Consider the following 26786-nt stretch of genomic DNA (forward strand, 5'->3'; position numbering starts at 1 on the left):
TCCAAAAATAATAACTCTGTAAATATCTTCTATCTCTTAAGGTTGTTGGTTTGTTTTTGAGTTTATTCCACAACGATACTTTAATGCAGCTTAACACATATTATATAGAAGAATTTTATCCAACATATGCAAGTATTCTCATCATGTCTTCTAATGTCAACCGCGAGATGAATTATACACACAAAATAAGCACATAAAAACTAAGTGATGCTAACTCAGACTTGAACCCAAATTTTTTATTCATCTCTTATTATCTCGATTTCAAAAATAGCAGTATTTTTGAAACTGGTACATGAAATTCATCTCATATGATTATCTTTATTCACACAAACATTACATTGGAATTCATTTTATTTACAACATATGGACAAGATTTTTGTCCAACAACAGGATCGTTCTTTGTTAATTTATATGTTTATACACATGTACAAAACACTTGTTCACAAAACTTTGTACAGAAACTTAGCTTCAGAACTGCCTGACACCCTCGTACCAAAGTTAAAGCACGAACTTTCTTTTGATCTCTGAGACTGGTAATTACATTCGCTTTGTTCAAACTTCCAATTTTTTGGAAGTTGAGCTGTGTTTAGATATTATTTATAACTATGTTTCGAGCTGCATACAGACTCCAGTTGCAATTGCAGGGTCGTTTTAATTAGAATTTACCTCAAAATGTATCAAAACAAAACCAACTTTAAAATATAACAAATAACTATCAAAATAATACAATTTATTATTATTCCATTTAAATATAGTTTAAATATGGATATAATTTATGTTGCAAAATGAAATGAGATAAAATTATTTAATGACCAAATTGAATACCACATAATTATATTCGTAATGCAGCATTTTCTTCATAATGTACTAGCTTGAGTACTAAGTTGAAAATATTGGTTAAGTCATTAATTACAATGAGAAGCTGTTTAGCTACATCACGCTAGTATCAGTAAGAGTAGAACTTTAGAACGTTATGGAAAGTTCTAGGTCTTATTATCTTATTATGAAGGTAACTATAGTACTTGATCATTGTTTTGTTGCTATTTATTATATCTTAAGCTCAATAAATATCTTTGGAGATATAATTTTAAAATGTATCTCCTAAAATTGATAACAAATGGTGTAAAGCTCTCTAAATGAATAATTTTCCCCTGTTTTTTTTTCATCGATACTCTGCTCCTATTATTGCGAGGCAAACGAGCAGGAAGCTCACCTAATGGAAAGTGACTATCACCGCCCATGAACATCTGCAACACCAGTGTGCTTACAGATGCGTCACCGGCCTTTAAGAAAGGTGTAGACTCTTTTTTTTTTGAAGGTTTCCAAGTCGTATCGGAAAAACCGCCGGCGAAAGCTGGTTCCGCAGAGTGGTTGTGTGCGAGGCAGAAAATTCCTTGTAAATCGCGCTGTTGTGGATTTGACGAGATATCTGAAGGTCCAAACAATTCGAGAAGACGCTCAACTTTGAGAAGATTTGCCATTAAGTAGAATTGATTTATTGATTTTTTGTTTCTATGAGCGTTATGAGTGCACTTTTGGATTTTCCATATTTTTATTTTATCGACTATTTTATAACCATAGAACAATCCGTTGGAAAACGAAGAACCAAGCTTTGGAGAATCTGTGGAAAAGCCTATGTCCTGTAATATATGCGATTGGGTATTTTTTATGGCATAGGCAAATGATTTGAGGTCACCTCTGCCCATTGACATTGGCGCCGTAAAATAAAATCAATTTTATTCAAGTAAACTACACAATGAACCTTTTTTGAATCGTCAATATTTAAACACTACCGTTATTTTGGACAGCCTTCAGCGAGAAGAAACTATTTAACAATTCCTCATATCGCCAATGCACCTCAAATGATGATATGTTATGTCCCTTGTGCCTATAGATACACTACCTTACTTACCATACCTGTTTGGTGGTAGAACATCTAATGAGTAAGTGGTACTTACCCAGGCGGGTTTGCACAAAACCCTACCACAAAGTATAATCCGACTAATGACTGTTTGATTTTTTTATAGTAAAATGTATGTATAACATGGAACATTATTTTAAGTATTACTGTTAATAAGAACAAAAATAAAAGGGAAAAAACAATCTATCTATCGTATTAACAATATTAGTAAGATCATGAAACCATATACGATTGAATGTTTATTTTATTATCACGCAAAGGTCCAACAATCAAAGCCTCAGATTTATGGACGTATATATATATTTATTCCAACGGATATCGAATTCAAACCACCAGAGCAGGGTTCGGATGTATAAATTGCCCTTAGCCTGCCATAGATAACCTCCTTACCAACATAAATTCTCGGTAAATAATCTTTGTTATTAGTACTAAGCTATACACTATGTGTTTTCAATTTAATTCAATCGCTTAGGAAATATTGATCAGTCATAATTCAGAATTTTATTATTATCGGAAATACTTGTTTTTGTCCTGGATACACTAAATTCAACTCATCTTAACAAATTTTACGAAATCGATTTTAATGTTTCTTTAAATTAAATAATAAATAGCAGTAATATATTCTTATTAAGTAAGATTCTATATGTATACAAACAAAACAAACAAAATTTCGTGTGTAGCATACACACGAAATTTTGTTTGTTGAGCGTCGAAGAGTTACTTCGTCTGGACCGCATCCTGCGTGTAGAATAAGATCATGCTTACTATAAAAAATTATTATATTATTAGAACTGAATAAATATGTAAAATTTTCCGTATAATAAAATGAAGAAGAGATTCTACTTGCAAGACCTTTTTGCCTAAATAATTTAACAAACCAATATTGCAAATAAAATAAAAGCATGTAACAGTACACTTCTAACAATAGTATTTATAGTAATTATGTTAAAATTAACATTAAAGTACTATAAGTATACAAATTCTGTAAATATAAGTAAAAATAAATTTAAAAAAATATTACCAGTGTATCATACTGATTGCGAGTACGAGAATATTGAATGTAACCTTACTTGATACTGTTGTGTTCCAGATTGAAGGGTAAGTGAGCTATGTATGTAACAACAGGCACTGGACACATAACGTCTTAGTTTCCACGGTTGGTGATGCATTGGCAATGTAAGGAATGGTTCCAACTTCTTACGGCGCCAATGACTATATGTAGGTGGTCACCACTAACCATCAGTACAACAAAGCTTCTACGTGGTGTTGAACTCGCTGAATACGTTGATTAGTTTTATTATCAGCCTTGCGGGGTGTGCACATGCATTATCATGCATGATCATGAAATCTGCTGTCGATCAGGAATAACTATAGCGAAAAAATCATATCACAGTTATGCTCTGCATTTAAACTCAATCGTATTGAATCGATTTATGTTTTTCCACCAAAATTAATTCTAGCCTACACCATGATCGTGATACTTTGATAAAGAGAAGTCTAACATTCGCGAGTTGTCTTTTAGTGAAATTTGATCACATGCCGCTGATCCATCACAAGTATGCCCATAATATAAATCGCCCGCGATTTCCATAACACATCCTCATATTTCATGAGCTGGGTATGTAAAGGTTGATATAATCATGTAATATTTTTTATGTAATTTACTTTCTAATCATCAGACTACAATATTTCTGCCAATTATGTAAGCTTTCTTGCAGTATCTTGTAAAATATAACCTTTCCTTTTTTTACGGTGACGTTCGCCTACATCTCTTTTAACGTGCCATAATCAGCAAATTAGGTGTATAATTATTTGTTGAATGTTAACATCAATTAAACTATAAAGTCTTAAGTATATTTCCTTCGTTAAATGATGACTTGACATAGCGCTCAGATAAAAGTGCGAACACTAGTATAAGCAAGACAAAAAAAAATCAAAAGTAATCCCCCTAAGTTGAATGATAATTAAAACATTTTGATTACACTGACAACTTGTCCCAAAAGTTGTCAATGGTGAAGATGTTACGTTGTCTATCTCTGTGTTAAGTTTCATTCAAATTCGTTAAGCGATTATAAACTTATAGAGTAATGAACATCATCCAATTTTTCACGTTCATAATTTTAGTAAGATCTTTTTTTTAAGTTGAGTTGAAATTTTATTTGTATGTTAGGTAGATTAGGTACAGCTTTTAAGTTTTCAACTGCTTACTACATATAGTTTATACTTTTCTCATTCTAATAGACAGATAACAACAAAGATTGGGAAAAGTTTTTGAACTACGGTGGTGCTGATTGCGGGTATGATTTCAGACAAACTATACTGAACACATAAAAATGTGCTTTAGAGTATATGATTCATATAGTTTTTGGTGTTGTATTCATATTTCGTGTGAAATCCTGTCACATTCTGACCTGCCCCTATTTTGCGTGACCTGATGGTAAGTGGTCACCATCGCCAGTAAATATTGGTGCTGGAAGAAATATGAATTCTTCCTTACATCGCCTATGTCCCTGTGCCTCAAGTTACCCTGGCTCACTCAACCTTCAAACTAGACCATAACAATACTAAGTATTCCTGTTTAGTGGTAGAACATGTAATTAATGAGTACCTACCCAAATAAAAACGCAAACGCCTATCGCCAAGAAAACTGTTTCTTCAAATAAATGATTACGCATCTTACAGAACTCACAGTACAAGTTCTAAATTATATTAATCAGGAAAAGCCTTAATTGGTTCTACAAGAACATACTATTTAAATATATAATAATACCTAGGTTTTCGTCTATATTTTATAAAAAAAGTGTGATGAAATGAACAATCCCCGCTCGAGCGTTATTACATAAATCTAATTCTTTGCGGTGGTTGCAGAAAATTTCATTTAGCAAATGTGTCATCAACCTTTGCGAGCAAAGTCGTTCTTTTATCAAATTAGTTCCATTTAATTTAATAAAAGGATCATATTAGCAATGCTTTCTGTGATACACGAATCTTCAGAAAGGAGTGCCGTTTTTAATCTTCATTTCGTAACAGTAATCTATTTTGCTAATAGTATTACGTGTTTTGTTTACAATTCGTATAATCCACGGTTCCTATAGGTATTTAACGTATCGTTATGGTACATCAGAGAGTAAATGTGAAAATTCTTCCTTGTTTTATGTCAGATGCATACTACTTCGAATCTCACGATTTTACTATTCTTAAACGATTAGTTCTTTGAACAAAATTGCCATTAGAAGCATACTTTTTCTTTGCATAAAAACAATGGCTCTAAAAAAATATTTTATATCATAGAATAATACTATTGGAGCTGTTAAATTAAAACTATATTTTCAATACACGAATCAAAATGTGGTGGTATACTAGAGTATGGTATACAAAAGTACACATGCACCTCATTATAGTATCCTCAATATCAAATATTAGTAGCCCTATTAGTAGTTGTAATATATATAATAAATTTTAAATTATGTTTAATAGTATTTGTTGTATATTAATTATATTGCCGTAAAAAACTTCAATCGTACCTCAAAATATATGATTTATCGAGCGTTTATTGATAAAGTTAGACCTTCGGGTTATGTTATTCTGAAATAAAAAACTATCGAACTTTTCCATCCGCCAAATGGAATTAGTTTTACCCCTATAATAGGCGGGTAACCGAATCGAATGTAATTTTTTACGTTCACGAATAAATTTTTATTCGTAATGGAAATATTTTGAAGAGCATTACACTTATAGCATACGAAGTATTAGCATATGGGTAAAAGGTATATCGACCCTTTTACGTCATTATAGAGTAATGTTACGACCAGTTTAACTGTTTGGTTTGTCTGTTGGGTAGAGGTACTGAGTTCAAGCCCCGGTTTTGTTTAGAATAAAAATGTTTTTTTTCTTAATTCTAGCTCCGAGTTGCAGGGATTCCTGTGCCACGTAAAAAAAAAACTAGATATTCTACCGCCAAATAACAGTACACTGTATTGTTGTGTTCCGGTTAGAAGGGTGAGTGAGCCAGTGTAATCACAGGCACAAGGGACATAACATCTTAGTTCCCAAGGTTGGTGGCGCATAGGTGATGTAAGGAATGGTTAATATTTCTTACAGTGCCTTTGTCTATGGGCGGTGGTGACCACTTACCATCAGGTGGCCCATATGCTCGTCCGCCAACCAATGGAATATTGGAACTATGTAACAGAATCTTCTATCGCAAACTTATTAATTAGCCACAAAACAAAAGAAATATTCGAAACTTTATCACGGAAACGTGATATAAATTGATTAAAGTAACATCAGTTCGACATCACTATAAGCCGATATTAAAGCAAACATTACACGAGTCGCGTAAACGTTTGATTTCGTAATTAAAATATTTAAATTAGTGGTACAACATGTTAACAATAGTACGCGAACGAACCCAAATTAGCATTCATATTGCCATTGCCTCTATGATGTAATTAATGCCATTATGCAATGAATATTACACAAATTAAATTATGCAATATTACAATTCACGTTATAAAGTTAAATTGGTTCGGTCTTAGATGTGAAATTATATATACAAATTCAATTTTGAACTTAAACGCAATATCAAAATATCGCTCATTTTACTATTACATAGTTACTGATGATCTGAGTAATAAATTTAACTATCAAAAATTTCTTTATACAGACGACCTTAAAATATATATAGATAAATGTCGAAAGTCTTGATGAATTTCCACACAATTTCCAAAATTAGCTGTCTAGTGTACCTGTAGTCTTATGTTATTTATTGTCTACTTGGTGGTAGGGCTTTGTGCAAGCCCGTCTGGGTAGGTACCACCCACTCATCAGATATTCTACCGCCAAATAACAGTACACTGTATTGTTGTGTTCCGGTTAGAAGGGTGAGTGAGCCAGTGTAATCACAGGCACAAGGGACATAACATCTTAGTTCCAATGGTGGCGCATAGGTGATGTAAGGAATGGTTAATATTTCTTACAGCGGCTTTGTCTATGGGTGGTGGTGACCACTTACCATCAGGTGGCCCATATGCTCGTCCGCCAACCAATGCCATAAAAAAAAAAACACAAGTCCATTATAAGGGACCTGGGAATATACTTTAACGAAAAGCTTACTTTCTAGTAGCATCACAACTGTCTAATTATCAGAACGTCGTAAGTGATTGACTTCGTAACTCGATTTACTGAATAAGAATTCAGGCACCTCTTAAATGTTTTTAGTCAAAAGTTTTTTTTGGAATACGTTGGTGTCATCTGGTCCTTGCTGCGAAGTATTTATACATATACTGAATCTAGTTGAAATTGTTAGGTATACTAAGATACAGATTTGTCTTAGTCATCGATTCCGATCTTATAAAGCCCGAGTATTAAAAATCAACTTACGTCGTTTACTCGTCGTAACTGAATAGAACTGATCACAATATACAATATTATATTTATTTTCTTCGTCACTTATTATGTATCTTAGACATCGCAAAGTAACTTTTAAATTATTTTAACTTGGGGTTTATGGACGTAATACTTTGTACTACGATCCAATCATCAGAATGCATGAAATCAAATAGCTGTATATAACCGATTTGCTGTTACTGATAAAATACATCTCTAGACATTTTTATGCCTAAATTTGGTTAGGTTTAAAATTATATTGAATGTATTGTTTACTAGAATTATTAAATTTTGGTTTTTTGATTTAGGCATTTTTGACAGCATGCGAAAAATTAGTGGGTAGTCTGATGTATAAGGGCGCGTTAGCATAACATGCACATACCGTATTTTTTCAAGCGAGAAAAGAATATTGGGATCAGACTTAAACTTGGGAATTTACTACTAAGCGATATGTACTATTCACCTATTGTAATATTATGCGTAACATCAATTCATAGTAATTTCTGTTTCCAGACGAAAAGTATTTAGTATTAAAAACATTTTGAATCTCAATCAAAGCAAATAATTTGTCAACCATAACGAAGTTAATTTAATCCAAATTGAAAATTTGAATTACTCTTCACAAATATTTATTTTAAAATAATGTATATCAGAAACGATTCAATCTTCGCTGTAAATAAGAAATATAACGAGGGACTTTCATTGGAACTAATAAATAAGGTAAGTTCAAAGAAAATTCATAATACCGACTTACCGCAAAACTCAAATATTCTGAACTTGCTGTCCCAGTTCCGTAAGACCTCGGTCACAGTGCTTAAGCTAGAGAAATAAAACATTACCAAAAACGAATTATCGCCTTATACGAAACAAATTTTACAAAATACTGTATTCAGTGATTATATTATTTTTATAATATAAAAATCAAAGAATCAAAGAACTCTCTCTTTCGCGTGTATTGTTATACAAAATTATTTGTGATTAACTTAAGTAAATGAATCAAATAATTCTCAGACATGGTGATTTATTAATAGCGCGTGTCATTTATCTTGAATAACATTTTCATTAGTCGTAAAAATTTTAAAGGTCAATTGTCTAGCGCTTAAAATAGGTACTTTAATGGAAACTAATCATATTGATGATTCAATTTAAATATAGATGCATAAAATCAAATAAAAACTTGGTGGTAGAGCAAGCCCATCTCGGAAATTATCATCCATTGATCACATATCTCCTCTCTCCTATAGATCTCCTACCAAACAGAAATGCTTAATATTGTTGTGTTACGGTTTGAAGGGTATGCCTGTACCACAAAAAGAATTATATCTTCATTCTCAAGGTTGGTGGCGCATTAGCGATGTAAGGATTTCGGTGACAATGTCTATGGGTGATGGTGACCACTTACCGTCAGGTAAACCATTTACCTGACCACACCACCCGCCCAAGCGATCTAAGTTTACTGTATAAATTAAAAGAATATTAGCAAACATAATAGCAGATTATTATAAAAATAGGATAAAGAAAATATTTCTCATCTGAATCTGATATCTTCAATTGCCGCTCCCGCTGCCGCTCCCGTCGGCACTGTGTCACTATTTAGGGCCTAAGCTTCTTTACTAGCTCCTCTCGCATTCAAGGCTCGCGGGCTTGTTTGCTTCGCTATTATTCGATGTTTGCTCTTACTTTTGTCAAGATACATGCACCCAGCGAAATCTTTTTGCTGGTTTTTCGTGTGAATGTACATCGTGGGCCTATTAGGGCTATTTTTAAATAGGGACGTTCTTTTGAAATGTAAACAATGATTCTTTTCAAAATGTTTTCACGTTTTTCGCTAGCGACGTTTACTTTTTGATTTGGCGTTTCGATAACACTACCAAACTAAAACATGCGCTCAAAATTGTTATTTTTTAAATTTTTAATTACATATATTACAATCAGTGAATTATTTTTAGTAAACTACTTATATATCGATTATGAATGATTTGAGGTTCATATGAATTGATATTTAAGTGGTACTGATTGTTGTTACTTATTTTGTAATGGATTAAATAACTTAGTTTGAAAGAAACAAACACAATTTATTATTCAGAACAAATTGACATATATGACCAACAACGCTGTCCCAGAACGCAATGATTTCTGACTTTCGGTTCTTTTTCTTAAGGATTCTCTTGCTCTTGGCCCAGCAAAATTTTATTCAGGTGCTGAGATTATAAAACTATCAATGAATAAATTGAGCCTGCAATAAATATACACGTAGTTCGACTAGTTTTGAATCGTACAGCCTTTCAAATTGATTTTATCTAATCATTATGTATCATCTTATATATTTTTAATACATTCTTGACGATGAAAAAAGTTATACGATATTGAAAAATTCCGATTGATATCATTCGTAACTACTCATGTAAAATACATAATATATAATACATGTATAAATACATCGCAGGACCTATTCAAATTTTCTTGAAGTCTTTTTTTAACTTTTCCTACAAAATGCACATTACATACAATTTTTGTCTCAAAAATAAACTATGAAAATATTTTGATATTAAAGCCAATTTGAAGGCCGACTTATAATTCCCACGGTGTATTCTCATATTTCAAAAGTCATTATTTTTGTAGTTACTTTTGACAAATAAATGTTCGATAACTTTTTTACGAATAAATTGTTCTCTTAACCGCCAATTAAGTATCAAGACGTTCGAAATCGACAAGTTCATGCCTTATCTTATTTTACAATGTTTAAATTCTCGACTCAATGCTAGAAGTTTTGGTATAAAAATTAAAGGTATCATAATCATTATTACTGTTACATACATAAGTATGATTAAATTGTCATTAAATATTTGCATACAATTAAAAACTAATTTTAATCGCCCCGAAGAAGTATCACTTAGTAAGAACTTCACGTTGAGCGTACATAAGTGCACGCACCGTTATTTATTTTAGACTATTTTTTTTTTATTTAAAAGCATATTTTTTATTTATTTACAAAGGAACGACTAACCCTGTGTAAGAGAGAAAACAGAGCTCCTAACTTTATACTTATACCTTGTATTATTACTTCTAAATTGTCATCCCGTATCAAAAATATTTTGAAATTTAGTTGATAACGTCATTTAGTCTATACTAATATTAAAAAGGCACAAGTAACCATATCTGTCCACCTCTCTGTTTCTGTCTGTTCCTCTCGCTCTCACGGAGAAACCACTGGACCGATTTCGATAAAATTTGGCATGAAACAAGCTTGAACTCCAAGGAAAGACATAGGCAAGTTATTTATTTATTAAAAGCTTATTCTGTTACGAAGACTTATTAAACAGCTAGTTAGAGAATAGCAAGATAAAATTGAAACTATGATTTCATCATACATAAATACTTAATTGCTGATTTATTTTGTTAGATCTTTCATCGAACTATATTTTTTTTTCAAACTTTTTAAAACGATATTTGTAAAACTCCATCTGTACAAATAAAGACGAATTCCTCTTAAGTTACACGCGTTTGTATATGTTTCCAAAATGTTTCGATAGATGGCGCTTTTTGGAAAATAGGACCATGCCAACTGCAAATTTGTTAGAAATTTTAACTATTCCTTAAATTGCCAATATGCCAACTGCAAATTTGTAAGAAATTTTAACTTGGCAATTTATGCCAATATATCACCAATCTTGGGAACTAAGTTGTTATATCCCTTGTGGCTGTGATTACATTGGATCACTCATCCTTAAAACTGGAACACAACAACACCGCGTATTGCAGATTAGGGGTATGCTACCTCCTACGTATAATGACGAGTAAGTGGTACCCCTACCACCAAGTTGTCTAGCAAAGTCTATGTAATATATAATATAATATATAATATTATCACTCGATATTTGAACTGATTCTAATTTCTACTAGTATTCATGTTTAATTTTAATAGGTCACAAATAAATATATGGATTATTCTTTATAATAATCCTATGAATACGAACTAACAATAAGAACTTATCCTTGATTGCAAGTTTTAAGATTAATAGAGTCGCATGCTCATTTGTATCATTCGATGCATAATTGGGAAACTATAATTTTGAATCAGACGCAATTTTAAGTCCTCTTGTAAATCGTTCGAGCAGTTTTTGATTTCAGAAAATAAAAGAAAATTTTAATTATTAGAATATCAAGGGACAAAAACAGAGAACAATATTAAAGAATAAGAGAGCAAAGAGAAGAATATCAAGGTAGAAAACGATATAAAGAAAAAGAAGAACAAACAACGGAAAGCTCAAAATAGACATTAAGGCATTTGAGCCGTGGTCTCGAAATTGTTTTAATATAAAATAAAGTATTGTGAGTTATAAAATAGAATATTTCATAAATAATAATAAAATCGATATCATACTTAAAAGCTACCAATTATATTATCAATATACCCATGATATTATTAGATTTTTTCTAAATGAGAAAGCTTATAGAGTGAACATTGTGTCATAATAATTTTACATAAAGTAAAAACTGTATTAGAGACATATTATGTATTTATTTTTAAATTTCATTAGACATATATCATATCATAGCAACTACCTTATTAATCTACTGAATACTTGCTTAATTTGTTGAGAGATATTTTTGATAATATAATATACAATAAGAGCCGAGATGGCCCAGTGGTTAGAACGCGTGCATCTTAACCGATGATTTCGGGTTCAAACCCAGGCAGGCACCACTGAAATTTCATGTGCTTAATTTGTATTTATAATTCATCTCGTGCTCGGCGGTGAAGGAAAACATCGTGAGGAAACCTGCATGTGTCTAATTTCAACGAAATTCAGCCACATGTGTATTCCGCCAACCCGCATTGGAGCAGCGTGGTGGAATATGCTCCAAGCCTTCTCCTCAAAGGGAGAGGAGGCCTTTATCCCAGCAGTGGGACATTTACGGGCTGCTTATGTATGTTATGTATGTAATATACAATAGCATTTAGAGCTTGGAAATCGGGCTCGAAGAGCGTATTTATTCGTAGTTTATTAGCATACCTCATACCTTGGAAAGCAAGTAAAGCATATCGTTTAGTATCTCAGATCTATCTTCAGGCTTATCAGTATCCACCCACAATTCTGTACTATAACATATCCTGGTTAGTCCGGTTAACGATGGACATGAAATAAAACAATAATCAGAAGTATAAGTTATAATAAAATTTCATATAAGTAAATTACAGCATTTTAATACATATATAAACTAGCACAGTGTTCGAAATATATAATATATTGTGAGCATAGTTAGTTAAAGATACAAATGGCTTACGTCATATTTATTATTTGCATCGTCAAAAAATGATAGTGAATATATACGAGTAATACAAGAATTCTTCCCCTGTAATTACTGTACCACTCGCAACTGATGATAACGTCATGAAATTATCTAAGATGCTTTGATTGATTACAAATTATTAATAATAAATCTTCTACGGTTTTCGTTATTTCGCTTGTGCGTATTGCGATACATTTGGTCTAAGCTTCAATGGTGCAACGAAGCCTTACCTAATATGTGTAAATTTCCCCATCTTTACACATTATTTTCAATATTAATTAGGTGACACTAAAAACGAAACGAAGTCGAGAAGAAAATTCTTAGAATCGATTCACAACTCTCTCATAGAAATGGTTTACGAAAAGCTACGTCATTACAAATTATAGCTAAGAGTCGAAAGTCTTAAATTGAAAGCGGCATCGAAGCTTTCATTACCTAATCTAATACTGTCCTAAATCAAACTCAGATCACTCCCGTCGAAGGAGGTGGTCCCCGTAAATATATAGATCTAATTTACCTGCTTACTTCGAACTGTGATCTAATTAAACATCTAAGGCAATCACAAATCTAGCATTCTTATTAGGGTTATTAAAAAAAGAAGATTAATTTGAAACGATGAGCTAAGACTTAAATTTAATAATAGACTTTAAACTATTGAACTACGAAAATGCCAAAAAGCGAATCATCATTGCCAAAAAAGCTATAAATCTTCACTCAAAATTTATGAATTATCCTATGGATACCTTTGAATATATTCATTTAGTGCTCTATACTTAATATTAGAGAAGTGTCATTTTGAAACGAGATTGATAAAACTATTCGACGATAAACTGTTTATAAATCTATTTGTTAATATATTTTAAAATTTGTTTTACTTATAATATATTATAATTAATGACTGACAAACTTCACGCATTCCACGTTGAGGCACTTATCAAGTGGCTGAATTCATGATAATTATAATAGTGCACGTTATTGCTACAATATAGCAAGAAGTCTTAATAATCGATTAATATAAGCTAAATATAATGTCGAAGTTTATCACAAATATCGTAAGCAGCTGGACTGGATATCGATTCGACTGTATCGATATGAATCGAAACAATTGAATACGTCTCAAACTTGATTTAAGACTAAACTTCTATATTACTCCATCTTAAATATATGTCACTCCATCTAATAGATCTTTATCTTTATTTATTTTTTATATATTGACAATTTTGTTATTGCTTGCATTTAGATTAATATGTATTTAAACATCCGGTGCTCGTATTTCAACGGTTACAGAAGTAGGTCCCGGAGCGGTTGGTGATCTGAGCGTGGCAGATCTAAGTGAGGTCGCAGAGTGTCCACTGCTAGCTCTCGATCCACGCCTAGACCCTAAATTAAAACGAATATATTAAAATTGGAAAAAAAAATTATACAACGAAGCATGCTTATCAGCAAACCATTTTCCAACGTATTATTTCTCATGCCTTAAAATGTATCTATGATATGATTCTGAGTATATTTTCCAAATCTATTTCTCTGTTCTAAGTGATTACCTCATAAATTATTCAATTGTGAAATAATTTAAGCAATGTCTAATTTGAGAATACTTTGTCAAAAAGCTAAATCATAATTTATTTACGTTCTTACTGTTCGATACGTTAATGTTTTGAAATGAATACTAGCCATCACTGAATACGGTCATTCAAACATTTGAATTTTAATCATTCATGCTTTTATTTTATACTTTTATACATCTAACATATTCATAATCCAATTTCACTAATTATATTGGTGATAACTAATTTAACTCTCTGCAGTTTTCTTTTTGTTAAATCTCAAGCATTTTTACCGAAATCAATGCAGTGGATAAATATCATGCATAAATACGAATACGTTAATTTATTGCGTTGCGGACAAAGCATAAATAAATTATATTCCAAATAACCTGAGGTTTTTCGGTGTAGCTGATGGCTTTGGTGAGGTCGTGCTGTTGATAAATGAAATAATGTATGAGTCACGTGACAGTATTCGGATCGGATAAATAAAAAAAAAAGTGAAGGCAAAGCCACATTTAAACTGAAAATAATATAAAAATAAACCATTAAAAAAAAAATAACGAAGTGAAATTTAAAATAATTAAGATGCATAGATAAAATATTTTAAAAGGTATATTGTAATATATTGTAGTGGGACTTATCTTTTTTTTTTTTTTCGTAACACTTAAATTAACTTGTACGTGTGGTTTTTCTTCTTTTTTTATAAAAGTGTGTACACATATAGCGATAATACCAATAAAAATCAAGCAAATAAAAATTACACATCGATATAGAAAATATAAAAAACACATAATAGCGGTAACATTGGTAGCGATACACATCAAAGAATCAAAAGATCATCGTAAAAATAGATAAAAAAAAAATCGATAAACAGATGCCCTAAATACCAGGACTGGGCGAATGTGGTCTGAGTTCTTGTTGGCTGGCTTGCCTCGATGGAGGACGCACGCTCACGCGTGAGCCGCGCCGGTCCTGGAATAAATACAAGAAATGATTTATCAACATTTAAAGTCTATTCCAATCCGATAAAAAACAAAAAACGTTGGACATCGAATTAACGCGATATTCGTGAGCTTGAATTATGTATGTATTCAATATGGATTTGCAAAAAAATGGCATTGAATAACTTCAATAAAACTGTTATGGATACTTTTGAAGTTAAATTAAATTGAATAAGTAGCTTAGTCAATATTATAAGATTATAATAATTAAATATATTAGTCAAGACCTAATAGTAGTGTATAATATAGCTAAGCTATTACATACGTAAATCTAAAGTTTGGTTTTCTTTATTCCTTTTTCTATTGGAATAGACTATATATCAAATTGTGTTCAAGTTCATTTTTAAAAACACTCTTCTGTTGTCAGGATTTTATTAAACTATCAGTAATCATTCCATCATTTCAATTACAAAAATATGTCAATTATTAAAAAATATCCTACCTCTGCAATTACAAAAGAAAATATCTGTTGGATGTCGCGGCGACTGTCGATTAGATATACCGCGTACCAATAATGAATTCGACTAAACATAGATATTATCAGCACGAGCATTATGGTAGAACCGAGATGGCCCAGTGTTTAGAACGCGTGCATCTTAACCGATGATTGCGGGTTCAAGCCCAAACAAGCAACAATGAAATTTCATGTGTTTCAATACAAATTATAATTATGTATTTAAATAATTCACTGCGTGTGTAATTTCAACGAAATTCTGTCACAGAAATCCACCAATCCGCATTGGAGCAGCGTGGTGGATTATGCTCGTAACCTTGTCCTCAAAGGGAGAGGAGATCTTCTCGAGAGTAGGATACGTAGAGTGATTAACATTTCACACGGCATAGTGATTAACGGTATTCGTGTCCAAAATTGTATTTAAAAAAAAATAATATTTTTCCCATAATTTAAATACATGTGTTACCTGAGAATGCAAAAGCTTAGAATCCCGTAGCAGTGAGACGTTCATTAGTCGAGGATTTGGTGTATTGAAAATGGTGCGGTTCTCCCTCCATCTTGCTCTGAAAATATACAAAACATAATAAGAAATACATTTTAAGTTATTATAATGGCAATCCAATACGCTACATACATTCGGAGCTAAGGTCTGAGATGTTATGACCCTCGAGCCTGTTACACTGACTCACTCACCTTTAAAACCGAAACACACAACAACAACAATAGTAGAAAACTCAAACTCAAACTCAAATTCCTTTATTCAATATAGAAGCATTACTCTTTCTTCATCACCGGTTCGGAAAAAGGAACATCCTGACCTGAGAAGAACCGGCGAAAGAAACTCAGCGGGTCTTTTTTTTCGTCAAATTAATTATATACATAATTGTATATGAATAGAAACAGCCAGGAGGCGATCGTTTCATTCCCAAGGTGTGCTATCAAACATAAGCTCATTAATTGTATAGTAACCTTTAGCACACAAGCGTTCTTTAACAATTTTTTTTAAATTTCGCAACAGAAGCATTTTGAACACTTTCTGGGATCCTGTTGTAGAAGCATATACATTGCCCCACAAAAGAGTTACTGACTCTACCGCTAAATAAGTACAGTACTCTGTATTGTTGTGTTCCGGTTAGAAGGGTGAGTGAGCCAGTGTAATCACAGGCACAAGGGACATAACATCTTATTTCCCAAGGTTGGTGGCGGTGGTGACCATAAGGTGGCCCATATGCTCGTCCATAAAAAAAAATTCTTACCGGCTAAAGAGACGAAGCACGACGCAAATGATGACAAACATAAGAGCCATTCCGACCAACACTCCAATCATAGCCGGATCTAGAGTACGAGTTGATTCTTCGACTTGTTTCACCGCTATAAAGAAAAAGTACTAATGTATGTATTCATAATATTCATTGATACAAAATATCCACGCATGGCTTAGTAAGGATCATCTTCTCAGTGAGTACAAATTTATTCCGTGTAATATAGAAAACATTTGCGTGACAAAGCAGACATTTAAATAAATAGAATCACACAATGCTTATAACAATAAGTTACTGCCATCGTTATTTCAAGTGACCATTCCTTTTTTTGTTCATTCATTCTCTATTGGAGTCCAATTAACAAAACATATCGAGATTAGCCGAAACAATATACAGACCGACAGAGAGTTAGACAATACATTTTCAAATTCTTTTGTTATAATTACTGTATATACTCTCATATTATACATTTAGTATAGAGCTATTGTATTGATATTCCTGACTGAAACTGAAATTTCAATTTTTATAGAGTATGATTGTTAAAAAATAAATGTACAGAACGTACAAAGTTGCATTAGGTGCAACAAGCGGACTTATCTCTAAATCAGTCATTATTTTTATCACGAACATTCGAGAAAATTACACAGATAATTTTAGTAAATGAAATGTCAAATGAATTACATATTCGTATATCACGGACATTGTAATGTTGTAATTAGCAGTCTAGAAGTTTTTCATTAATATGTTGAAAATAATTGGAGGAGAAAAGGATTGTTTTTGTTATAACTGTAATCATATTTAAAGAGTATGATATTATTTTGCTATATTTAAAGTTTATCCGTTTATTTAAAGTAGATCCGTCACGTCACGAAACGTTTTATAATCACGCCTTGCAGGCAATTCTATCGTCTCCCAACACAAGTTTCTTGAATATATTACGTTAAATTTTAGATTTATAGATACCCTGAGAATATAATGTTAATAATACTCACGATTACAAGCGAAACCCCCATCGACTGTCATTTCAGCGACCATCTCGTACAAGCATACGCAGCGCTCATTTCTGCACTCGGTCATGAGTACTGCCTCTTCACATTGTTGGTTGAATGCACATGTTTCATTAATGCCAGCCGCTGGAAAAGTTCATGACATTTATTATAAAATTCAGACAAAAAATTATGACCTCCCGACTGATTGGGGCCGCGACGATTTTTCGCTTGTCACACTAACTAGCCCCGCGAACAAAAATGTGCTAGTAATCTCTTATATATATATTGAACAACATCACAGACATTATTCTGATCCCAATGTAAGTAGCTAAAGCACTCATCCTCCTGCCCTTATCCCAATTTTACTTGGGGTCGGCGCAGCATGTCTTCTTCTTCCATACTTCTCTGTCAGACGTCATCTCACAAGTAACATTCTTTCTAACCATATCGTCTTTCACACAATCCATCCATCGTTTCTTGGGTCGTCCCCTACCTCTATATCCATCCACATCCATACTCAAAACCTTTCTCACAACATGGTCCTCATTCCTCCGCATAACATGCCCATACCAAGACAGCCGGTTTCCAGATAGCTTCTCGGTTACCGGTGCCACTTTCAAACTTCCTCTTATGTACTCATTCCTTACTCTATCCATTCGCGTAACACCACACATTGCTCTCAGCATTCTCATCTCCGCCACATGCAATTGTCTCTCAGTCATCCCTTTTATAGCCCAACACTCTGATCCATATAGAATAGCAGGTCTGATCATGGTCTTATAGATCTTTCCCTTAAGTCTAAGGGGAATACGGGGGTCACAAATTGTTCCCGTAACCTGCCGCCATTTCATCCACCCTGTGTTAATCCTGTGCTTTACCGTTCGATCTATTTCGCCATCGCCTTGAATGAGTGAACCGAGATACCGGAAGTCGGAGCAGACTGGAAGGGCTACGCCATCAAGCGCTATGGCTTCAGGACCGGAGAGACCGCCGAAATCGCAGAACATGTATTCAGTCTTCGTTCTACTGATTTTCAAGCCAACATTCTCCAGTTTCTGTTGCCAATCTTCCAATCTATTCTGGATCTCAGGTCCATCTTCACCAACCAGTACAATGTCGTCGGCAAAAAGCATGCACCAGGGTGCCTCCTCCTGTATGTTCGCCGTTAGAGCGTCCATAATCAGCAGGAAGAGGTAAGGACTTAGAGCCGACCCTTGGTGCAACCCTACAGCCACACTGAACTGGTCAGTGTTGCCGGCAGACGATCGGACGTAGGTACAGGATCCCCTGTACATAGCACGGACTAACTCCACATACTTCCCAGGCAAACCTTTCTCTTTCAATGCCCACCATAACACTTCACGAGGCACCCTATCATAGGCTTTCTCGAGATCAATGAATACCATGTGCAGGTTCTTGTGAGCACGTCTGTACTTCTCGCACAATTGGCGGAGTGCAAAAATAGCGTCCATTGTCCCTCGACCTGACATAAACCCAAACTGATTTTGGGCAATTTCACTCTCTTCTCGCAATCTTCTCTCTATTACCTTCTCCCATATTTTCATAGTATGTGACATGAGCTTTATCCCTCTATAGTTGTTGCAATCCTGTATATCCCCTTTATTTTTGAAGATGGGCACTAGCGAACTACTGCACCATTCTTGAGGGATGGTTTCTTCATGCAACAACTTATTGAAGAATAAAGTCAACCACATACATCCGTCAGTCTTTAACACCTTCCATACTTCAACTGGTATGTCATCTGGACCCAAAGCCTTCCCATTTTTCATACTTTTGACTGCTGTCATTATCTCATCCATGCTTATTTCTCTTACTAATCCCTTATTTACTTGTGCCTCTTGGAGAATACCATTCCAGTCATTCTCTTCATTCATAAGCTTTTCAAAATAAATCTTCCATCGCTCTTTTATTTCCTCATCTCTACATAACACCTTACCAGCCTCATCTTTCATGCATTTGATATGTGTTATATCTCTCGATCGTCTTTCTCTCTCTTTCGTAATTCGGTAGAGTTCCTTCTGGCCTCTAGGGCTGTCCAGTGAGTTGTACAACTTTTCTTGTGCCTTAGCTCTGGCCACTGCTACCGCCTTCTTTGCTCTCCTCTTAAATTCCTTGTAAACTTCCTTTTTTTCATCTTTTAAACTTGTATTCACATTTTTTACAACCTGCCATTCTTTAAATGCCACTTTCTTCTCTCTCAGTACATTTTGAACTTCCAAATTCCACCACCATGTATCCCTATCTATCAGACCTTTTCCTTTCGACTCTCCAAACACATCCTTTGCGACCTTCCTTATGTGCCTGGCCATCTCATTCCAACAATCATCTACCAATTTCTCTTCCATCTCATTCATTTCTATAATTTTCTCCACTATATGGTTCCTAAATCTACTAGCACATTCATCATTCTCTAACATACGCCATCTTGTCTTTGGAGGGGGCCGTATTTGGCTGTTTCTGGGGGAGACACTTAATTTAACATCCATCACCACAAGCCTATGTTGGGCGACTAATGCTTCGCCTGGCAGCACTTTACAGTTTTTGACACAGCATAGACTCCTCCGCCTCACTAAGAAGTAGTCTATCTGTGTCGCGTGGTGGCCACTCTTGTAGGTTATTAGATGTTCCTCTTTTTTCTTAAACCACGTGTTTGTTATAGCCAGGTCGAAGGCACAGGCAGCTTGTAAAAGTGTCTCACCGTCAGCGTTCCGGTTTCCCAATCCCCACCCACCATGCACTCTCTCATATCCATCATTCTCTCTTCCTACATGGCCATTAAAATCACCACCCACGTAGACTTCCTCGCTATCCTGTATATTCATCAGCAGGCAATCAAAGTCCTCCCAAAACTTTTCTTTCACGCTCTCCTCACAGCCTGACTGCGGCGCATACACACTTACTAGATTCAGTGTCATGCCGTCCACAATCAGTTTAATCGCTATCAGTCTATCATTCGCTCTTTTTATATCCACCACACATTCTTTTAATCTACTATCTAAAACTATACCCACACCATTTCTCTTGCCATCACTTCCACAATAAAATAATTTATATCCTTCTCCGATTTCCCTAGCCCTTGCACCCTTCCACTTTGTCTCTTGCAGGCACGCTGCATTTATCCGTCGCCTTTTTAAAACATCTGCTAGCTCTCTTCCTCTTCCAGACATCGTTCCTACATTCCAACTTGCACACCTCAATTTTAACTCTCTCACACTTCGAGCTCGCTTCTTACGTCGCACCCGCCCGTTCCGGTGCGACAACCCTTGTCCATTTCCCACAGGAGCCGGGTGCTGCCCCTGCGCGTCGCCTGTGGGGTACGCCCTAGCCCTATCACTCGAATGATTTTTAGTATCCATGCTGCTAAGGGTTTTGGCTTAAGATTTTATGGTCGGCCGCCTGCCTGACACCAACCCTCCTTGGGAATGCTATCGTGGTGGTTTACCCGCCACCGCGCGGGTAGCCCTAAGTGCAGGTGATATGCAGTGGGCCTTGAATACCCTTAGTCGCCTCTTACGACACCCACGGGTAGAGTTGGGGAGGTCCTATTCTAATCCGGGACCATCACGGAAAGCACTATTATAATATAATGTCAGAGACATTACATTATATTATAATATTGTATTGTATTGTATACATGTATACAATAATCACAAATACGTGTTAATAATACTATTATTATAATAAAACAATGCTCAGTGTCTTCCCAGAAATAGAACAAGCACTGTAAACACAATGAATGCACCATCGACCGCTAGGTCTATGATGATATGTTCTTTGTGCCAGTTGTATTGGCTCACTCACCCTTCAAACCAAACATAATACCTTTTAAACATTTTTATTGTTATAATGATATTAAAAAAGTTTGGATACATATTGGCAGGCGGTGTTGATAGCTCTGCTCGTAAGTGGTCACCATTGCCCAGGGACATCGGCGCTTAAAGATATATATATATTATATTCCTTACATCCAATGCGTCACGAACCTTGGCAACTAAGAAGTTATGTTACATTAGAATTCCTTGTTACACTGGTAATTACACTGGCCGATTATCCTTCAAATCAGAATAAAATAATACTAAGTATTGTTGTTTAATGGTAGAATTTTTATAAAGGGTGGGTGGTACATATAAAGACGGGCTTACACAAAGCCCTACAAACAAGTAAATAAAACAAATCATTGTTATTTTACGATAAATTATATATTAATTTATTGACCATACTCATTAGCAGAGCCTAATCAAAGCGTATAGATAAAGTGGGTGATTACGATCAATTTAGTTTTACAGTCGTAATAATGCAATACATATAAGCAGACAGAAATAATAAAGAACAATATTAAATAAACACTAAACAGTTATTCAATCCTCTGTTCGATATTTTACTAAGTTTCGATTTGCTAATTTTATCATTATCATTCATTAGCAGCCCGTAAATGTCCCACTGCTGGTATAAAGGCCTCCTCTCCCTTTGAGGAGAAGGTTTGGAGCATATTCCACCACGATGCTCCAATGCGGGTTGGCGGAATACACATGTGGCAGAATTTCGTTGAAATTAGACACATGCAGGTGATCCTCGCGATGTTTTCCTTCACCGCCGAGTACGAGATGAATTATAAACACAAATGAAGCACATGAAATTTCAGTGGTGCCTGCCTGGGTTTGAACCCGAAATCATCGGTTAAGATGCACGCGTTCTAACCACTGGGCCATTTATTGCTAATTTTCTAATTAATTTGGTGTAATTTGTTACGACAGGAATTTTATTTAATAGACGTACCAGTTTCAATGTTTGTAAATATCAAGTCACGTGGGTTCGTAATATATTCTTAAGACATTAAACGTTTTTCTGTTCGATAGTATGAGATGGAGTTACAACTAAAGTCAATATTATCACTCTCCATTTAAATTGTATAAGTTCTAGTAGACTTATATTAATAGAAAATATTATTTTGTAACAACATATAATTTTTATTCTCGTGATATTTGTATGTATAGCATTCTCATTTCGATAAATATAAACATACATTAAAACCCTACTAATATTATAAATGCGAAAGTAACTCTGCCTGTCTGTCTTACCTTTTCAAGCTAAACTGCTGAACCGATTTAAATGAAACTTGATTTGAAATGAAATATCATCATCTGATTGTATATGTTATAAAGAAGGATACATATCGCGCTGGTAAAACCAAGGGTTTGGCTAGCTATGATGTAACAAAAACACGGACAGAAAGTTTGTGGATATTTATTATAATAAAACATAACATTAATTACCAATATTATTATTTTTTATTTAGATAGTATTTTTTTTTTTTAGGATACAAGTATCTATGGTCAACGGTGAGCACAGATCACTTAATATCCTATCCGTAAGCCAAATTAAGAAAAACAGCGTCATTAAAACAACAATTTAAACATCTTTTCCAAGACTGGAGAAAGAAATATTACGGCTTAAAATTTGAAGTAGAGTAAAAAGGTGGTGAATTACAAAATGTAGCGCGACAAAATAGCGCGGTAAGTTGCTTGAAGCGCTACAATTAAACTAAATAGCGGTATGAAATTACTCTATAGTGTGAAGTATGTATATGACCGAATACGCTCGTAGACAATAGAGACTAAATTGAAAAGGACAGACCCGACGATTAGTAACCACATGCTCTGTTATACTATTTCATCAAATTCTGTATAATAGGTATACAATTATACATTGTATATGTAAGTATATATATATTGATACTAGGCTGGCTATCTTACAAAGCTTTAGACTCTGAAATAACCTTAAAAAAATTGCAGATCTTATAACAATTAATCGCTATTCGCTTTTTCAATAAACGGACACAATCTGAATATAAAACAAAGATAAATAGAAGGTGCAAGCCCGTCTACCCAGACGGTACCACCCACTCATCAGATATTCTACCGCCAAATAACAGTAAACTGTATTGTTGTGTTCCGATTAGAAGGGTGAGTGAGCCAGTGTAATCACAGGCACAAGGGACATAAAATCTTAGTTCCCAAGGTTGGTGGCGCATAGGTGATGTAAGGAATGGTTAATATTTCTTACAGCGCCTTTGTCTATGGGCGGTGGTGACCACTTACCATCAGGTGGTCCATATGCTCGTCCGCCAACCAATGCCATAAAAAAAAAAATATTTGAGAAGCAATGACTGCAATTACTTCCCAAATAAGTGTACCAGTTCAGCTTCCACCTTAGGTTCCAAAGCCCAATGCTAATCAATGGTACTCTTTGTAGCTTCTCTCATACAAATCAAATCTGTCTGTACAACATACAAAACAATTTGTCTTTGTAACGATAGTTCATTAATAAACATAAAATTTATGTACAAAATGAGGTATTTTATGTACAAAATGAAATCAGGCCACTATACTGCATTTAAAATAAGGTCTATAATTGAAAGGAATAATTACTACAATTTAAAATATATTTTAAAACCATTACGTAGATACAACGACCTGGCACGAATGATTACAATATTGCATTAGGTATATACTAAAAAGAAGTAGCAACACGCGACAGTCCAGCTCGCCTGTGTTTAATCGATGTAATGCATTTTATATATATATATATATATATATTTTTTTTTGTAATAATATGTTGATATATTAAAGGCAGAATCAAGATAGGCCAGTGAATGAAACACCATAATCTTAACCGAGCTGTTAGGTGATTAATTTGTGTTCATAATTCATCATGTGCTTCGCGTAAGAAAACTTTCATGTGTTGGATTGGTTGGTGTTGGTTACATTGGAACAGTATCTAATTAAAATCCAAATTAAATATATAGGGACTGACTGAATGATTTGAGCTTAGCCATGAAATAGAGTTTAAGGCTAACCATAATTTTATCATTCAAAATGATTTTTTGTTTATTTGAAAAAAAATATTAAAAAGGGTAAGTGGTACAGAAAACTAATGAGTCTGCATTAGTTGAAGAAACTCTACCGATTGATGTTTAAGCTAATCGGTAAAATATAAAGTTTACTAAAATTATTAAGACAATGTATATTAAAATGAATTATAATTAATGATGCTGTGATTTAATGGTCTATTTATCGTCAAAACAAAGAATCCGCAAGTTTGAACTCTTTACTTATTTTTTTATATGAAACATTGACCTGCCCTTTTTTATGTAAATGACAATGATTAATTGTTTATTTAATGGTTCGTGTTAAACTGCTTTTAGGGAATAGGTACGTTTTAGTTTGTTTGAAAAACTCTACCAAAGCGGATTAAAGCTTGTAATTTATTAATGAAATACTAATTACAGTTACTCATAAATAACATTTATGTTATAAAATCATTTTATGTATATGTAATCACTATTAATCTCATCGACCAAACAGAAACACTAAGTATCCTCGCGTTCCGGTTTGAAGTTTAACACCAAGCACAAGGAACATAACATCTTAATTATCATGGTTGTGGCGTAGTTACGATATAAATTAATATTTCTCACAAAGCTCATACCAATGTTTTTAATATAAATAAATATATTATTAATCTACAACGGTTTGTACACTTGAATTGAATTTTCTCCGATGACTGTTCAAACACACGGGCAAGCATCGATTCTCAGTTGCTAATGTGCGTAATTCATCTCATGCAAGGAAACATTTTAAGGAATTGAAAATCTACCATATCCATATCCGGTTTGGACAAAGCGGTTTTATGCATTTTGTAACCCTCTCCTTAATATAAGGCTTTAACAACAATAGGACAAATAAAAGGGTATTTATTTACTTCTACTCATCAAGATAGGATTTTGTATATTAAAAAGACACTGATGAAAATAATTACGATACGTAATTTTTTGAATATAATCGTATCATTCTAAGTCGAAATTATTCATGAATACTGCAGGCGAAGTAATATTCGTATTGTAATCGAGTAAAAAACATTATAAAACCCTTTTGAATATGAATTTTAAATGAAGTCATTAAAAACGTAACCCATGAGAAATAAACGTGAACAAAGGATGAAGGTAAGGTGTAATTAAGCAAAAATTAATTATACACTTGTAAAAGAACTTCAAATTAAGTTTCGTGTCAATCAAATTATTTTTTATTTATTTTTACTACACTTTATTGTACCAAGATATTTAAAAAATTGTACATTTTTATTTGAAAGCCATTATTCACTCCAATTTAAAATAAAATATAAAAAGCTTAATACAAGCTTTTAAGTAACTAGCTAACTAGCTTTTAGTTGACTATAAACATACTAAAGTACAACTTGTATGTGACCCACTGCTGGGTTTTCTAAGACCTCATCTCCTTAATGTTGTCTTAGATTTTCGCGATTATTACACATTGAAATAAAACTAGTGTTCGTGGTCACGGGCAGAGTCTGCAAAGTGCTCACAGAACACCACGAACACTGCAAAGTGCTCGAAACGTCGGGATGTTAAAATAATTAGTATACGCGATTAAATCCGTTAAAAACTAGTTTTACCTCATCTCCTTTTTGAGGTAAATTTTGGAGTTTATACATTAACCTACATCGGCCTATTTTTTACCTTCACCGCCACACAAAATGAATTATAAACACAAAGCACTTAAAATCAGTGGTTGCCTCGGATTTGTATTCGGAAATATCGGTTTAAATTCACATTATCTAACTACTGGGCAAAAACATTGAACTTTGGTTAAATAACAGTAGCACATTAAAATTGCGCAGTCAGATCAGACTTAAATCTTTAATTGCGTACATAGTGTTACAATATTGTTTTTACATAATGACGTCATAGACGAAGATGTTGGTAATACTCCGAAGGCATTATTCAAATATCCGCTTACACTGATGGAACCGTATTGGATGCATTAGCATGTCTGAAGAGGCTTTATGCTGATATTATATTGATTGATGAATTTTTATTATATTATATATC

At 33.7% G+C, this 26786-nt stretch overlaps 1 protein-coding gene across 3 annotated transcripts in view; it reads right to left on the minus strand.

Annotated features, from left to right (window-relative positions):
- Positions 1-13815: 13815 nt before the first annotated feature.
- LOC125065305 overlaps positions 13816-26786 on the minus strand; it is an 82536-nt gene continuing 69565 nt past the window's right edge. For 2 of the 3 annotated variants that reach the window (XM_047672840.1, XM_047672838.1), the window contains exons 4-9: positions 17861-18001; positions 16863-16977; positions 16073-16169; positions 15039-15123; positions 14541-14582; positions 13816-13984 (exon numbers count right to left, since the gene is read on the minus strand). In XM_047672840.1, the coding sequence (XP_047528796.1) occupies positions 13857-13984; positions 14541-14582; positions 15039-15123; positions 16073-16169; positions 16863-16977; positions 17861-18001 (608 nt within the window). In that variant the 3' untranslated portion in view covers positions 13816-13856. The remainder of the gene's footprint in view (positions 13985-14540; positions 14583-15038; positions 15124-16072; positions 16170-16862; positions 16978-17860; positions 18002-26786) is intronic. The other variant, XM_047672839.1, reaches the window with a different exon arrangement.

This window comes from Vanessa atalanta, chromosome 7, assembly GCF_905147765.1.
Source record: "Vanessa atalanta chromosome 7, ilVanAtal1.2, whole genome shotgun sequence".
NCBI lineage: Eukaryota > Metazoa > Arthropoda > Insecta > Lepidoptera > Nymphalidae > Vanessa > Vanessa atalanta.